The sequence below is a fragment of the Natrix helvetica genome, assembly GCF_964273705.1.
Source record: "Natrix helvetica genome assembly, chromosome: 4".
In the NCBI taxonomy this organism is placed as follows: domain Eukaryota; kingdom Metazoa; phylum Chordata; class Lepidosauria; order Squamata; family Natricidae; genus Natrix; species Natrix helvetica.
This window is the reverse complement of record NC_138550.1, coordinates 62,706,819-62,724,558: the sequence shown is the minus strand read 5'-3', so window position 1 is coordinate 62,724,558 and position 17,740 is coordinate 62,706,819. Positions and strand designations below refer to the sequence as shown.

General features: G+C 36.1%; 1 protein-coding gene across 3 annotated transcripts in view; it reads right to left on the bottom strand.

Annotated features, from left to right (window-relative positions):
* Positions 1 to 17,740, bottom strand: part of RPGR (retinitis pigmentosa GTPase regulator) — a 108,155-nt gene that overhangs the window by 39,711 nt on the left and 50,704 nt on the right. For all 3 annotated transcript variants that reach the window (XM_081950050.1, XM_081950051.1, XM_081950052.1), the window contains exons 8-11: positions 17,426 to 17,581; positions 15,660 to 15,784; positions 7,249 to 7,422; positions 6,424 to 6,583 (exon numbers count right to left, since the gene is read on the bottom strand). In XM_081950050.1, the coding sequence (XP_081806176.1) occupies positions 6,424 to 6,583; positions 7,249 to 7,422; positions 15,660 to 15,784; positions 17,426 to 17,581 (615 nt within the window). The remainder of the gene's footprint in view (positions 1 to 6,423; positions 6,584 to 7,248; positions 7,423 to 15,659; positions 15,785 to 17,425; positions 17,582 to 17,740) is intronic.

Here is a 17,740-nt window from a genome sequence, read left to right as displayed (position 1 = left end):
TGTCATGATTAAGGAAGATAATTGCTACAAACAAATGCAACAAATTAAAGTAGATCTGGAAAAATGGAAAAATCTGCAACTATCATTGATAGGAAGAATAGCTACAATTAAAATGAATAAATTGCTGAGATTATTATACTTAATTCAAACAATTCTAGTAAAATTGGAAAAAAATACTTTGTGGAACTTAATAAAATAATATTATATATCTAGCAAAGGAAAAAAGCAAGAATTAGTTTTAAAATGCTGCAGGATTCAAGAAATTGAGGAGGCCTTGGATTACCAAATTGGGAATGGTATTATCAGGCTGCGGTATTAACATAATAATAATAATAATAATAATAATAATAATAATAATAATAATAATAATAATAATAATAATAATAATAATAATAATAATAATAATAAATTTTATTTCTAGACCGCACCCTTTCCTTGGCAGGACTCGGGGCGGTGTACAGTCATGTTAAAACCATATACAAATACATAGACAGAAACGTAGATGTAGACGTAGAATGAAAGAACGGATTGCATTGAGACATACAAAGCTATTGATTTTGGAGGGACATGATTTGCAATTGGGTTGGCATGCATTCTTGTGGTATGAGAAAAGATACATGGTTATTTTCAAAGACATTACATTAGGAACGCACTACTGTTAGTATCAGAGAAAATCAGAGCAACATTACTTTAGGATATCAGTTTGGCTTCCAAAGATGAAGCACTGATTCACCCAAATGTTATTAACATGGGAAATATTGTTAGATATAAAGATATTCTGACTGAAAAGGGGAGCTCAAAACTAAACAAGCACTGAGTGATCAAGGGATCAATATGGCATGGTACTCACAAATACAGATACATTCTAGATATGAGAAAGATATTAGATTAGGATTTCATGCCTGTTATACAGTATGTATGTATGTATGTATGTATGTATGTATGTATGTATGTATGTATGTATATATGTATGTTAATTCTATCTTCCATTAGTCTGGGTACAAATATATTTGTGAAGTAATAATCAAATTTTACAACAGTATTCATTACATTAATATTAATTCTCTGATTTTACAATACTAATATTAAACATTATAAACATATTAACTTCTCCCTCTTAACATATCTTCTAATAGGAATATAATAGTAATATTAAACATAATAATCCCGATAGTCATAATAGTAATCATCATAGTGTTTACTTCTCTCTCTTAACATATTTTCTATATTTCACTGATCATCTTCTTTTATTCCCCTATTTCTAACTTCCGTTTTTATTCTCTAACCATTGATAAAATAATTCCCATGTCATGTAATATTCAGTTTGTTCTTTCTCCCTAATTGCAAGTGTTAATCTATTCATTTCTGCACAGTTTAATATTTTCCTACTCACATTCTCATCAATAGGGATCTCTTCACTTTTCCAGTGTTGTGCGAATACAATTCTAGCTGCAGTTAATACATGAATAATTAGATATCCATTCCCCTTACTATAGGTAAAATTCAGGTAAAATCCCCAACAAAAATATTTTTCATTTTAAATCAATGTGCTTTTTTATCATCTTTTCCAGCCACGTATGTATTTTTGACCAGGATTTTTTTTTGCTTCTATACATGTCCATCACATATGATAATAAGACCCAGGTATCTGGTGGCACTTCCAACATTTAACTGACTTATCTTTAAACATCTTTGCCAACCTCGCTGGTACAAAGTGCCATCTATAAAACATCCTATACAAAATTTTCTTTATATATAGTTGATACTGTTAATTAATAATTCCTGTCCCACAATTTTTACCATTTATCTAGTTCTATTCTGCAGCCAAAGATGGAGAAGCTCTATACAGTCAGTAAAAATAAGACCAGGAGCTGACTGTGGCTCAGATCATGAGCTTCTCGTTGCAAAATTTAGGCTTAAATTAAAGAAAGTGGGGAAAAGCACTAAGCCACTCAGGTATGAACTAAATCATATCCCTGATGAATATACAGTAGAGATGACTAATATATTTAAGGAATTAGATCTGATTTGCAGAGTGCCTGAAGAACTATGGACGAAGGTTCGCAACATTGTACAAGAGGTAGCAAGTAAAACCATCCCAAAGAAGAAGAAATGCAAGAAAGCAAAATGGCTATCTGATGAAGCTTTGCAAATAGGTGAGGAAAAAAGGAAGCGAAAGGCAAGGGAAAAAGATACACCCAATTGTATGCAGAATTCCAGAGAATAGCTAGAAGAAATAAGAATGCCTTCTTAAATGAACAGTGCAAAGAAATAGAAGAAAACAATAGAATAGGGAGGACCAGAGATCTCTTCAAGAAAATTGGAGATAAGGAGGGAACGTTTCTTGCAAAGGTGGGCATGATAAAGGACAGGGACGTAACAAAGGCAGAAGAGATTAAGAAGAGATGGCAAAATTACACATAAGAACTATACAAGAACGAGCTTAACGTCCCTGATAATCAAGATGGGGTGGTTACTGACCTCAAGCCAGATGTCCTAGAATGTGAAGTTAAATGGGCCTTAGAAAATCTGAGCAACAACAAAGCTAGTGGAAGTGACAGTATTCCAGCTGAGCTATTCAAAACCTTAAAAGACGATGCAGTGAAAGTGCTACACTCAATTTGCCACCAAATTTGGGAAACTCAACAGTGGCCACAGGATTGGAAAAGGTTAGTTTACATTCCAATTCCAAAGAAGGGGAATGCCAAAAAAATGTTCAATTGCACTCATTTCACATGCTAGTAAAGTTATGCTCAAAATCCTATAAGCTAGGCTCTAGCAGTATGAGGATCAAGAACTACCAGAAGTACAGGCAGGATTTTGAAGAGGCAGAGGAACTAGAGATCAAATTGCCAACATATGTTGGATCATGAAGAAAGCTAGAGAGTTCCAGAAAAATATCTATTGCTGCTTCATTGACTATGCTAAAGCCTTTTATTGTGTGGATCACAACAAATTGTGGCAAGTTCTTAAAGAGATGGGAGTACCAGACCATCTTATTTGTCTCTTGAGAAATCTATATTTGGGTCAAGAAACAACAGTGAGAACTGGTCCCGGAACCACTGATTGGTTCAAAATTGGGAAAGAAATCCAGCAAGGCTGTATACTGTCGCCCTGCCTATTTAAATTATATGCAAAGCACATCATGAGAAAGGCGGGGCTAAATGAATTAAGCCGGTCCGAATCTGATCGAACACTAGTAAGAATTCATATTAAATCCTACTTAGTGGCGATAAAAGCATCAAAACGGCATTTTCCCGCTCTTATCGCATCCACAGATAACTGCCCAGCCGCCCTGTTTAGGGTGACCCATTCCTTACTTAACCAAGGAACTGGGAAAGACCCCTTGCAGGGTAGGGCTGAATAATTTGTTCAGTATTTGCAGGATAAAATCGCTCAGATCCAGACAGGCTTGGACTCTGACTGGGTAGATTCGGGCGAGTCAACAGGGATGAATCTCTTGGAGACAATCTGGGATGAGTTTGACCCTGTGACCCCTGAGGGCATGGACAAAATTATGGGGAGACTCAGTGCTGCCACTTGGGTGCTGGACCTATGTCCCTCTTGGTTAGTTTCGGCTTCCCGGGAGGTGACACGAGGCTGGCTCCAGACGATTACCAATGCTTCATTGAGAGAGGGGTTCTTTCCCACCGGCTTGAAAGAGGCGGTGGTGAGGCCCCTCCTTAAGAAGCTTTCCCTGGACCCAGCTTCTTTAGCCAACTATCGTCCGGTCTCCAACCTTCGCTTTGTAGCAAAAGTTGTAGAGAGTGTGGTAGCACGTCAGCTTCCCCAGTACCTGGATGAAGCTGTCTACCTGGATCCGTTTCAGTCGGGTTTCAGGCCCGGGTACAGCACGGAGACGGCATTGGTCGCGTTGGTCGATGATCGCTGGCGGGCCCGGGACAGGGGCTGCTCCTCTGTCCTGGTCCTATTAGACCTCTCGGCGGCTTTCAATACCATCGACCATGGTATCCTACTGCGACGACTCGGGGGGTTGGGAGTGGGGGGCACTGTTTTACGGTGGTTCTCCTCCTACCTGTCAGATCTGTCGCAGTTTGTGTTGACTGGAGGGCAGGGATCGACCCCCAGGGGCGTCACTTGTGGGGTGCCCCAGGGGTCAGTTCTCTCACCCCTCCTGTTCAACATATATATGAAACCGCTGGGCGAGATCATCCGTGGTTTTGGGCTACAGTATCATCAATATGCTCATCAACCTTTCATCTCTACCCCAAACCACCCAAACGATGCCCTCGACGTGATGTCCCGATCCCTCGAGGCTGTGCGGATCTGGATGGGGAGGAGCAGGCTCAAGCTCAATCCCTCCAAGACTGAGTGGCTGTAGTTTCTGTCATCCTGATTTGTGCATCTTGTTCCATCTTTGTTGATAGGGGGAGGAATTTTAGCCCCCTCAGAGAGGGCCCGCAATCTTGGAGTCCTCCTGGACATGCGGCTTAGTTTAGAAGAACACCTGACGGCCGTGACCAGGGGGGCCTTTTACCAGGTTCGCCTGGTACATCAGTTGCGCTCCTTCCTGGATCAGGATGCTCTATGTACAGTCACTCATGCCCTCGTCCTTTCTCACCTGGACTACTGCAATGCTCTCTACATGGGGCTGCCCTTGAAGAGCACCCAGAGGCTTCAGCTGGTCCAGAATGTGGCCGCGTGGGTTATCATGGGGGTACCTAGGTGCTCCCATGTTACACCCCTTTTAGACGGCCTGCACTGGTTGCCGGTTGTTTTCTGGGTGTGATTCAAGGTACTAATTATGACCTTTAAAGCGCTCCATGGCTTAGGCCCAGAGTATCTGCGAGACCACCTACTGCCACCAGTAGCCTCCCACCGTCCAGTGCGATCCCACAGAGTTGGCTTCCTTAGGGTGCCGTCGGCCAGACAGTGTTGGCTAGCAATTCCCAGGGGGGAGCCTTCTCTGTGGGAGCACCTTCCCTCTGGAATGAGGTGCCCCCGGAGCTTCGCATAATCCCCGACCTTCGGTCTTTCCGACGCGCCCTAAAAAGTTGGCTTTTCCAGCAAGCCGGACTGGCCTGTTAATTTTATCCAATTTTTAAAAATGTTACTGTTATATTAATTCGGTTTGTTTCTTGGATTGTTTCTAATTTTCTTTTAAGTTTTGTAATATGTGTTTTTTAATGCTGTACGCCGCCCTGAGTCCTTTGGGAGAAGGGCGGCATATAAATCCAATAAAACAAACAAACAAGATTGCCAGGAGAAATATCAACAACCTCAGATATGCAGATGATACCACTCTAGTGGAAGAAAGTGAAGAGGAACTAAAGAGCCTCTTGATGTGGGTGAAGAAGGAGATCGCAAAAGTTGGTTTGAAACTCAACATTAAGAAAACTAAGATCATGGCAAACTAATATCTGGCCCTCTCAATTCCTGGCAAATAGATGGGGAAGAAATGGAGGTAGTGATAGATTCTACTTTCCTGGGCTCCAAGATAACCACAGATGGTGACTGCAGCCAAGAAATTAAAAGACGCTTGCTCCTGGGGAGGAAAGCTATGGCAAATCTAGACAGTATACTAAAAAGCAGAGACATCACCCTGTCAATAAAAGTGCATATAGTCAAGGCTATGGTTTTTCCAGTTGCAATGTATGAACGTTAGATCATAAGAAAGACTGAGCACCAAAGAATTGAGGCCTTTGAACTATGGTGCTGGGGAAGACTCCTACAAGTTCCTTGGACTGCAAGGCGATCAAACCAGTCAGTCCTAGAGGAGATTAACCCTGACTGCTCTTTAGAAGGCCAGATCCTGAAGATGAAATACTTTGGCCACCTAATGAGAAGGAAGGAATCACTGGAGAAGAGCCTAATGCTGGGAAAGAGGGCAAAAGAAGAAGGGGACGACAGAATAGGGTAGCTGCATGGTGTCACTGAAGCAGTAGGCATGAGCTTAAATGGACTCCAGAGGATCGTAAAGGACAGGGAGGCCTGGAGGAATGTTGTCCATGGGGTTGCGATGGGTTGGACATGACTTCGCAACTAATAACAGCAACATTATGTAGCCAAAGTTTTTTACCCATGCTATCATTGTCTCCTTCACTTGTTCATCTTCCAATTTGATGCCCAATAAGTAGCTATACGTTTTCTTTATCAATCTTTCTTCTGTCTCTGTTAATATTTTTTAGAAACCATATATTTTCTTCGCTATCTGTTCGATAGCGGGAGTGCAAATGTACTTCAGGACAAGCGCAGGATCCTTTGCGCATGAATGATGACGTCAGTTTGGCTGCCACTACCAGTTCGGCCAAACTGGTGATGACGTCAGCACTGCTGCCACTGCCAGTTCGGCCAAACCGGTGCGATACAGCAGAATACCACCTCTGCTGTATAAGTTGTATAAGTTGTATAAGTTGTAAGGTTGTAAATCGAGGAGTACCTGTAAACAAAACATACGTTTACCTGTTTCATGATCCACAATAGATTCAGATTCTTTATTTCTATCAGTTCTGCAAAGCGGAAGAGTACTGCTGATGTAATTTGATGCAACTTTTACGGAAGTTTTCCCCAATGGGGGAAGTGTTCGCACCAATCGACTACATTGTTCTGGTGATTTTTCCTTCTGAAAAAGTTAAAAGAAAGCAAATCAGCATTTATATTAGATTTTTGAAGAATAATATACAGAATATATTAAATTAAAGATACTATCCATATTTCAGATTTTGGAACAGACTCTCTGAATCAAAACTGTTTAATTCACTTAAAATTTTGGTTGAAATTTTTAAATTATCTGAGCCAGAGTTAATTTACATATTTAAGATTTAACATAATTCAAACCTTAATTTTAAGATTTAACAAGTTCATAGTACGCTTGAGTAGAATTCAAATTTATAAATTAGAAATAATGTAACCTTTTATTTATTTAGAGGAAGACAAAAAGAAAGTATTGCTTTTTGTGTACTGTCATTGATTTACTTTTATACTGCCCAGGATTGCCTTATCAGGGAGATGTGTGGCATATAAATTTAATAAACAAATAAGTATCTCCCACCATTTCATTAATATCAACTAGGGTTTCCAATCTCATATTTTATATTCATTCCTTGAAAGTATTACAGATCTATTCTTTCCTGATTCCAAAAATTACAATAAAATATTCATCATGAAGATAAAACATTTGAAGAAAAAAGTTCTAAAACTTAAAAGACTTTTAAAGAAATCTTTTAAATTTTTAAACCTTTTTTACAAACAATTTTTAATAGCCAGTTTGGAACAGTAATAGTATACCTTCTCTCTCCGTCGCACACGTGCTGAAAAATGCTGAAAGGTGTCTGCATCTCCTCCCATTTCAGAGACTTTAAGAGATAAATTTGGCTCATTTTCTTCTAGGTCATGAATGTTATCAATTTTTTTAGGCCTTGGGGTGGCAAAAATAAGCATATGACAGCCACCACAAGCAGCCTATAACATAAACATAGTAGACTTTATTAGTAGAAGTGCTACATACTGGTTCATAACCCTGAACAGAAAAATATTTTCCTGAGTTTGAATTATTATTAATTAGTAATCTAATAATTTAGACTTTTTAATATCTCAAAAACACATAATGCAAAACTAAATGGGAAAATCTACATTATCATACAAGGTTATATTTATTGATTTTTTAAATCAAATCTCATTTTTTGTTGGAAAAACCCTATTATTTTGTTTAATGTTCATTTCATCAGGATCATTTTCTACAAATCTTTAATTTGTGTTTAACTGAAGAAGAGCCACCAAGAAATATAGCCAAAACTACAGATTTGAATCCAAGGTTTGTTAATATATTCTACTGTTGCTTTTGCCGAATGTGTTCTTACTTCCTAAGTATCCCCTCTAACGGCTGCCAATGTTTTAAGAAATAGTGACTATAAAAGAAAATTAAAATAATTGTCACTATATCTACATATACTTGACAATGATAGATACAGGAAAATGTTTAATGAAAATATTTTTAATAGTTAAGAAATGAACTGACATAATGCATTGAGGAGGATTAATACTATAATTGATCACATGCTGCCAAATAACTTCAGGGGTGGAAGCAAACTAAACTCTGTATTTTCTGTGAATCTCATTCCTTTTAGTATTGTAAGATGAAAAGAGGATGAGCTTTTTGATGTTACAAAAGGCAGGTGGTTAGAGACATCTTTCTAAACTCAAGAGTTCCCAAGCATAGATAATACTACACAAAAAGGTGGTATTTAGCAGAGGAGAAAAAAAATATCTTTGCTTAAACAACTGTAAGTCAGTTCTACTGTATATCTGTTAAAATATAATGTAATTGTATGCATAGGTACTCAGACATAAATCTTAATTCAATGAAATTTAGTCCTAAGAAAATAAGTACAGATTTCTATTTTGATTTTTTTTAAAATATTTATTTTAAATACAAATAATATATAGTACATATAAATCTAAATACAAAAAAGGGGGAATACAACATTACAGTGTACCCCTCCGAGACCATTTTTTTCTTATATTTCTTCTACTACCTATAACAACTAAAAGATACAATTTATTCCAATTGTGCCCTTATCCCCTCCAAAACAACATATATTATTGAGTAGGTTTATTCCATCAACAATGTTTTTATAAAATCCCCCCAAATTTCATTATAATTATTTCCTTTAATCATCCCTTTTTAAAATTTAATTTCTGTTGTTAATTTCTCTTTTGTTTCCATACTCCATATTTCATTATACCACTCATTTTTTTGAATATCCCAATTTTGTCCCCAATATTTAGCATCACTAATCTAGCTGACATAATCAAATTTACAATCAATTCCTTTTTTGTTTCATTTATATCCCGTTTTTCCACCAGCAACAGTAAAGCAATTCTCGGTGACATGTCTAAATTTACATTTAAAAGTGCTCTAATTTCTCTAAACACCATGTCCCATATTTTTGTGCACTATCACAATCCCACCACGTATGTTTATATATTCCAACCTTTTTCTTACACCTCTAACAAATATTTGTATATGTACCATCTATTTGATTTAATTTACGTGGTGTTAGGTACCATCATCATATCATTTTATATCCATTTTCCTTAACTCTAACTGACATATTCTTATATACTCTTCTATTCCAAATATTATTCCAATCATTATCATTTATTTCTCCCAAATCTGATTACCAAATTAATTTTAAATCTTTTGCCTACTCTTCTAATTCAGTCAATATTCTATATATTTTCCCAATTCTTCCTTTCCCTATATATTCTTCATTTCACCTCACATTCTTTCATAATCATTTCAAATTTTGTTAACTGTCTATCTTTCTCCTTGAATCTTTCTTCCACTTTTACCCATTTCTCTAATTGCATTAAATTCAACCAATTTAATTTAATATCTGATAAAATGTACTTTAGTTGTGTTGTATTCTTTATCTTGTTCTTTCAGTCTTCCCATTTATATATCTAATTTTCTTTTAGTTTATTCTTTTAATTCAATCTTAGGGAATTTCTCCATTTCCACCACCGGTGTTAAAGGAGAAATTCCTGGCATTAACCGGTATCTCCATTAATTCCATAAGTCTATCAAAAATTTTAATAAGAGATTTTGAATCCTCCTAACCATTTTTTTTTCCCAAAAAGTTTTATTGGTTTTTTAAAACATTTATAAGGAAAAGGGTAAGTGGAATGGTATACAAATTTTGGCAGTTGCAAGTATGGCAGACGCCCCCTCCCTCCAAACTCATAAGGTACATCTATGTATAAAACATTAATACAAAATCGTATAAAATCAGCATATCACTTCTATAAAGATATTTCAATCAGCTTATATATTATAATATATAGTCTAGGTATAATTTCATTATTACTTTCGGTCTGTTTATAACAATGTGATTTTCTTACTCATTTTTGTGATCTGAGCTTTCTTAATGTTGCCCCTTCTCCCCCCGCTGGCAGAGCTCCGGCCCCTCCCGTGTCCTGTGTGACCGTTGAAAAATCTTCTGTTTTTTCTAGGATCGCTTTATTTTTTTCCATAAAGGCCTGAGCCTCTATGGGTGTATTGATTCTAATTCTTGTCTCCTCCCAGAATATCAGCATCCCTTCAGGCATCAACCATCTAAACCACACCCCTTTCTGGTATAATTTATTTGCCAATTGCGAATAATTTTTCCTTTTCTCCCTAATTTTTTTTGGGATCTGTTTCAAGATGGTTATCTCCCTGTCGTGATATGTCAATGCTTGCCCCCTTTGTACCCCCAGAATTGTGTCTCTTGTGCTTTTCCTAAGAAATTTGATATGGACCTCCCTGGGCACATTGTGTATTCTGGCATATGCTGAGTTCACTCTATAGACCAGGTCTATCTCCCATTCCATCTGTTGTTTATCTTTGTGTATGTATTCAGCTAAGATATTAGTCATGATGTCCCTTATATTTTCCCCATCTGCTTCTATAACATTTTGAAATCTAAGATAAAAGGACATTCTCTCAAACTCTGTTTTCATTTGTTGGATATCAAGTTCTTTGTTACCCTTCTGCAAAGCTTCTACCCCCCCTCGCCTCCGCCACCCCACCCTCCACGAGGTCCAGACTCTGTGAGTTCTTATAAATTTGGACTTGATTCTCTTTAATTTCCTCCTTCATTTCCTTTAATTGTTTCTTAATTTCTTCCTGGCCTTGTATGAGTTGCTGAAGCATTTGTTGCAAATCCATCTCTGTACTCTTGGGTTGCATCAGTTCTGTAATCTTTGACTGTGTGGCAGGACTGGATGTTGCAGATGTCGGTGCAGAGGTAGCAAAACCAGGTTTTCCAGGTGGTGGTCTTTTTGGAGACATAGTTTATAAAACAGAGAGATCAGTCAGTGTAGAGACTGGACAGCTGAAGAAGTAGAGTAGGCAGATGAGTTCAGGAGGCAGAAGATGCAAGCAGCTGGGAGTTTCTTTAGTCAGTCTAGCAATAGAGAAAAATTTTCTCTCCAGAGGGTTCAGAAAATAGCAATCCACAAGAGATTCTTCTGGGTGGCACGGAGACAAAGACCGGAAGCCTGAGTTTTAAAGGTGGAGTCAGGTTTCAGAGTTCATGAAGACAACGGAAGTGTGCCATCTTGCCCTGCCAGCTTTGGGCTCAGAGGCATAGCAAACTTTTAAAAGTTCAGAAAATTCTCAGTTCACCCATAAATTCTGGAACTAAGTCCAATGAAAGTCACTTTTACAGGGGTGAGGCATCATTAGTTGGCTCTCCCCCCTCCTCCTTCCCCTGGGGGCGAAAGCAGAATCTTTTCAAGCCGCTTGTCCAAGGGGGGGGAAATCCCCCTCCCTCTAGCCACACCTCCAGCAAGAATCCGAAAGTTAAACTTTTTTAAAAAGCTGAAAAATCCATCAGTTCAAAAGAAAGGGAATGAAGAAAGGAAGCCTCTCACCATACCGCCGCTGCTTCGTTCAAAAGTGCGTTCTCCGATCGGCATGGAGCGAGACGCATGCGCGCCCTCCAAAACTGCTCCCCGATGCCTAGAACGAGGCGGAGAAGCCCCCGCCAGCCGACGCCGACGCCAGGACCCTCCGCGAGCCGCTCCCTCGGCAGGACGCCTCTCCGGCGTCCTGTGCCCCCCCCAGAAGCGGGGGAAGCCCACCGGGAGAGCGGGAGCAGGCAAAGGCTTGCCTGTCGCCGTAGCCGCCGGAACCGGAAGTCCCTCCTAACCATTTTTAATATCCCTTTTCAACCAATATGTTTCTATAGGATCACCTATTTCCTTTAATTCTTTCAATTCTATATCCCTCCATATTAAATCTCTAATTAATGCTATAATATCTGGGACCACCTTTAATTGATTAGCTACCCAATGATTTCTAACATGTGGAAGACCTAGCCCACACCTTTTTAATGGTTCATACCATAATGCTTTACTTATTCTTGCTCTCTTACCTCCATTACCATACACCTCCAGCAACCACTGCATTTGCTTTAATTCTTGATCCAAAAATTTAATTGAGAACATCCAAAAGAAAAAAATAATTTTTGGTAAAACTTTCATTTTTATCATTATAATTCTTCCAAACCATGATAATTTTACTTTCTCATATTTATCTATTTTATCTTTTATATCTTTCTTTAACTTTTGATAATTTATTTCCTTTAACTCTTGAATATTTTTTAGGATGTCAATAGCTAAATATTTAATACTATCTACTATTTTTAATTTATTTTTTTCCTTTCAATACTTCCACTTCTTTACTATGGTTATATAACATCATTTCTGATTTTTCCGAGCTTATTTGTAATCCACTATATTTTCCAAATTCATTCACATGTGAATATATCCACTCTATAATAATTACGGGATTTTGAAATGTTAATAATGTACTATCTGTAAATAAATTTAATTTAGTTTTCTTCTGTACACCAATTCCTTCAATCAATGAATCTTCCCTAATTGCATTTGCCAAAACCTCTATCAATAATGCAAATAAAACTGGGTATAAAGGGCAACCCTGTCTCATTCCCCAGCTTAAGGTTATTATCTCTGTAACACCATCATTTCTAACTATTCTCGCTTTATTCTCTGAATGTAGTTCATTTATCATTTTTCTAAAAAAAAAAATCTAAAACCTAACTTTTCTATTAATATCTTCAATATATTATTATTTTATTAAACATTATCTTTGTCTTTTTTGACTTCTTCTATTTCTTTATTTACCCTATTATAAAATGCTCTTTGATTTATATTAGGTCCATACAAGTTTGCTAAGTTTGTCCGTAAATCAAGCCTTGAATTATAAGAAATCTTCTCATAACATCCCTTTTTATGGCTTTTATTATAAATTGCTTTTGCTTTTGATGTACCAAATACCTTTTCATATACATCAGCCCAGTAAGTTCATTCACCCCTTCTTTCTTTGATGTGTTTCCTGTAAAAATACAATATCTATTTTCTCTTTTTAAATTGATTTTTCAATTCTTGCTCGTTTATATTTTCCCCCAAGCCATGTACATTCCATGTAGCTACCATTTAGCTAATTTCCCCATCTATTCCTCATATTACATATTCCCTTTGGTCTCCGCACTCTATCATAAATCTTACAAAAATAAAACTACACAGTATAGATATTACCCCAAAACATAAATAACCTCTTACCTACCCATAAACATATATAATGTCCCCATTCCCTTCTTCAGAAGATCTCTCCGCTGCCTAAGACTTCTGGGGGAGAGAAGAGGAGCCACCCACACACAGACTTTGGTCGCTCATTCCACTCCCTTAACCAGCTTTACCCTATTTCTACACCCAAACATGTTATAACACATATCCCTTAAAATAACTATTACACATATTTATATACTGTCTCTACAGCGAATGTGTAACTTCTGTTGCTTCATCCAGTCTCCTTTTCTCCTGTAGATCATCTTTCTTCTTCTCCATCTCCCTTCTTGAAAATGTCTACATCTCATTCACTTTCTGCTCCATGAACTCTTCTTTATTGATGATTCAAAGCTCCTTTAATTTCTCCATCACCTCCTCCTTTGTTTCAACTCTATAAGATCTTCTACCATATGGAAATCTCAAAAAACCTGGATAACCCCAGCTACAATTAATATTATTTTTCTTCAATAATTGACAAACTTGATGCATCTCTCTCCTCCATTGTAAAGTCTCACTACTTAAATCTGCAAAAACTTGTATCTGATGACCCCCAAACACTGTCAATGGCATATTTCACAACTTATGCATCAATTTATTTATTTTTTGCATATGACCAAAGTCATATCACAATATCTCTCAGCAATTTTCTTCCCACCCTTTTTGGGTGACACTATGTATTACATCAATATCATCTTTGTAAAGGGGACATCTGGTAGGATCGAGGTAGCCCTGTTCAATACTTCTTGGATCAAGTTTACTTCATTTTCTTCACTTTTCTCTGGATATCCACATATCCGTAAATTTGAGCAGCACTGACGGTCCCATATCTGGATCAAATCCTTTTTCACCTGATGCATCATAGTTATCTGGCTTTTTAACACTCTTTCATATTCTCCAATCTGTGTCCTTTCTGCTGTAATATTTCATGTCATATCCTGACTTTATTTCACCAAATCTGCTATTCTTACATCCATACTTTCCATTTTATCATTTTTTTGCTTCAGATCCTCATTTATATTTATCTTCATTTCTCTTAACTCTTGTAAGAGAACATCAAATATATCTGATTGAGTCAGTGATTTCCCAGGAGGTTTTTTCCTTGCTTCCATTTCTAAGGCTTTTCCCACTTGAATCAGGTGTAACTCCGAAGGTCTAAGGCCTACTTTGGGTCTTTGCCAAACATTTTTTACAGTTTTGCTGCATTTTGCTGCAATCTTCAGGAGAAAAGGGAAATAACTCACATTTCATAATCTCCTAAATTTGATAATCTTTAGACGGGTGTTATATTTTTTAAATCCATTCTCTGCGAATGAGAGGAGGCAGAAATTCAGCATCCGTCATCCATTCCGGCTAGCTTCGCCACCCCAGATTTAAATTTTGATTTTAAATATAACCACAGCATATAAATCCCAGAAGACAAAAGGACATTTTTATGTATGCAGTAGAAGACCGTTTCTTAGAAGCTTCCTTCAAGATGCACATTCCTTTGAACTAGTTTCACTTCATACTGTCTTTGTTCACAATAAAAGTATGCCTCATTCAAATGGTTTCCATGACTTCCAAATTTATATATTTCAATTGAAAAGTTTAATATATAAATGTGACGGGGGGGGGGGAGAAAGAAATATAGATAATTGGAATAAAATATATCATATTATCTTAGGAAACTGTATCAACATACACATCTCTTTAATGTAAGAGTTTTCCTTAAAGATGATTCATAGAACATAAAGTTCCTAGTATGGGTTTCATACATTTAAAAAACCACCTCCCAATTGTGTTGGATAGAATGCAGAATTAGGGGAACATCTTACCATATATAATAACTCTGTGATAGATTTAAATTTCTTTGGGAACAGGTTTTAATATAATAGAACCAATTGCACAACAAATAAATAGTACTCTTTAGCTGGCATTATTTAATTTGTACTAATCATTAAATAAAACTGTAACATACATCCTTAGTGGAATATTTAATGGATGCAATTCAAATAATTGGGTTGCTAGATTTTTGAAACATCTGATCAGAGCTGATACATATGATTAAAACTCATGGGATATTTTGTTACAGGATTTTTTTAGACAATTATAGTGAGTTAAAAACAAGCTAAAATGAAATTTTTTATTATAAGCTAGTCATGTTGACTGATGTAATTAACAAAAGAAGTACCAATCAACATCATCTAAAGGTACAAGAAAATATTGGGAAATGTCTCATTCTTCCATAATACTTTGAAAATATAATTAAAATAATGTAACTGAATGAAAAGTTTGTATGGAAATGAAACCTTTCTCATGCCATTTTGTTCTTTCTTTTTCTTATCATTGCACACTATAATGTGTTTTTATTTGGATAACATTAAAACAATTTTTGGCTAATGTAAATAAAATGTATACTAAAATGTAAACAGTAGAGTGATTAATAAAACTATATTTAATGACTTCACAACTCATCTATAATTAAAAAATAAATGAAATATAATACTAGTTTTAAATAATCAGATATTTTAAATGCCAAATGATACTTATTTCGAAGCATAAATAGGAAACTGAAGACTTACCAAATGGACAGTAAACCTCAAAAAATTGGAACATAATGTAGGTACAAACTGATTAGTGTAATTTTCTTTCCCAAGTCCTAATTTGCCATGCCGTCCATCACCAAAAGTATACATAAGACCATTCTCTAAGTACAAAGAAATATGTTAATATCTCAGCCTGCAGACAAAACCGTTATTCTAGGAGCAATTTCATACTTTAGAATTTCAACATATAAAATAGGCTTTTCATTAGGAGTATAGAACCAGGGCCACTGAAATTTTAAAGACTCAATAACAAGGCTGCACATATGCACAAGTAAGTCTGTTATAAATTGTTTCCTCCATTTTTAAAATATATATATGATTTTATTAAATTTCAAAAACAAACAAAAAGTAAACATGCAAAAAAAGAAAGTACAAAACAAAGAATCAGACAAAAGTAAGATAAAAGTGCAAAGAAAAGAAGGAAAAAAGAAAGGCTTCTGACTTTCTTGGGTACAGATATAGATAAAAATATATATCCAACTCTTGCTCTAAAATTAACAACAGTCTACATTACTTCTATAATCTCATATAACACCAATCATCAAATCCCAAAATCAAATTTTAATTTCTCTTAGTTTCTTGCAAAAAGTCCAAAGGTGGCTTGCAAGTAGAAATTCCATTCGTTTTCTTTTAATGTAAGTATTTGTAAGTCCCTCCACCTTTGCGCATGTAGGAGTATCACCACTGTTATCATATATAAAAATGAAGTCTCATGAGATTTTTCAATTTGTTTGTCCATTAATCACCAAAGAAAAATCTCTGGTTCCAATTGTAAATTTACCTTTAAGATCTTCTGAATCAAGCTACATGTTTGATACCAATGTTTTCTTGTTTTCTTGCATGTCCACCAAAGACAAAAAATATACTTTCAAATTGATTACACTTCCAACAAATATTTGAAATTCCATTATATATTTTGAAAAATGTTCTGTTGTCAAATACAAGCAATATATCCTTTTAAAAAAAATTCTCTTTAATAGTATAATTGAACATCAAATTCAACCTTTCTTCCACATTTTTCTGAGTCATTCCATGTCAAGTGGTTTGGGCCTCCCAGCTTGACCATCACGGATTTTGATGAAATTTGGTGTGAACATATACACACATCCCCAATGAACTTTGGATAAATCTTATGTTTGCCTATGCAATACTTGTAGAGATATAGTCATTTGTTTGACCCCATACCGCAGCCTTTGACAGTGTGACTCTGAGATTTCAGCAACTTTGAGTCATAATATCTCCGGCAATATTATGTTGAGAGAAACAAAACTTGGCCATCTTGTACAACTCATTAGTCCATTGGTATATTATATCCAAGATTTTTGGTCATCTTTCATATGGTATTTTACCTTGTTCATCCTCTGTTTTTATTTTCAATAAAAGTTAATACGTCTTAGCATAATATGATTGTCATATGTACAGCCTCCATTTCTGATTTGGAGAGAAATCACAATTTTCCATATTCACATTTAATGCCAATTTATGGCTTTCAGAATAATGAAACATGGAGAAATCTGAACACATAAGAAAGCAGTTGTAACACTAATTAACCCAGACTACCATCCCAATGCCAACCCATTGGTTAACAAATTACATGAGAGTCACATTTTTTTAAAAAATTGCTTAACAATTAAAGAATTGCTTTCAAATCTATTTAGGACTATGACGATCTATTGATCTTTAATATGATAAAGCACTTAGATATACTGCAAATGTAGCACCGGAGTTAACAGCATGCGTACCTGTTATTAAAGCTGTGTGGTTTTCTCCACTTGCAATGTTACAGATTTTATGCTTTCCCAGGTGATCTACCATCTTTGGTTCAGAAGTTTCAAAGATAAATGTGCCAAGTCCAAGTTGTCCATATTGGCCTAAGCCAAAGGTATAGACTTCTCCCCCTGAAAAATGCACATGAAAGTAATATCTAATCACAACAGTCATTTTCAAAAATCAGGCTGTTATAGCATAGCTTGTTAAGATAAGCTTGTTAGCAAATAACAGCAAATAGATATTCAGATCAGTAGCTATACTGATTATTGTATAAAAGAAATGTAAAG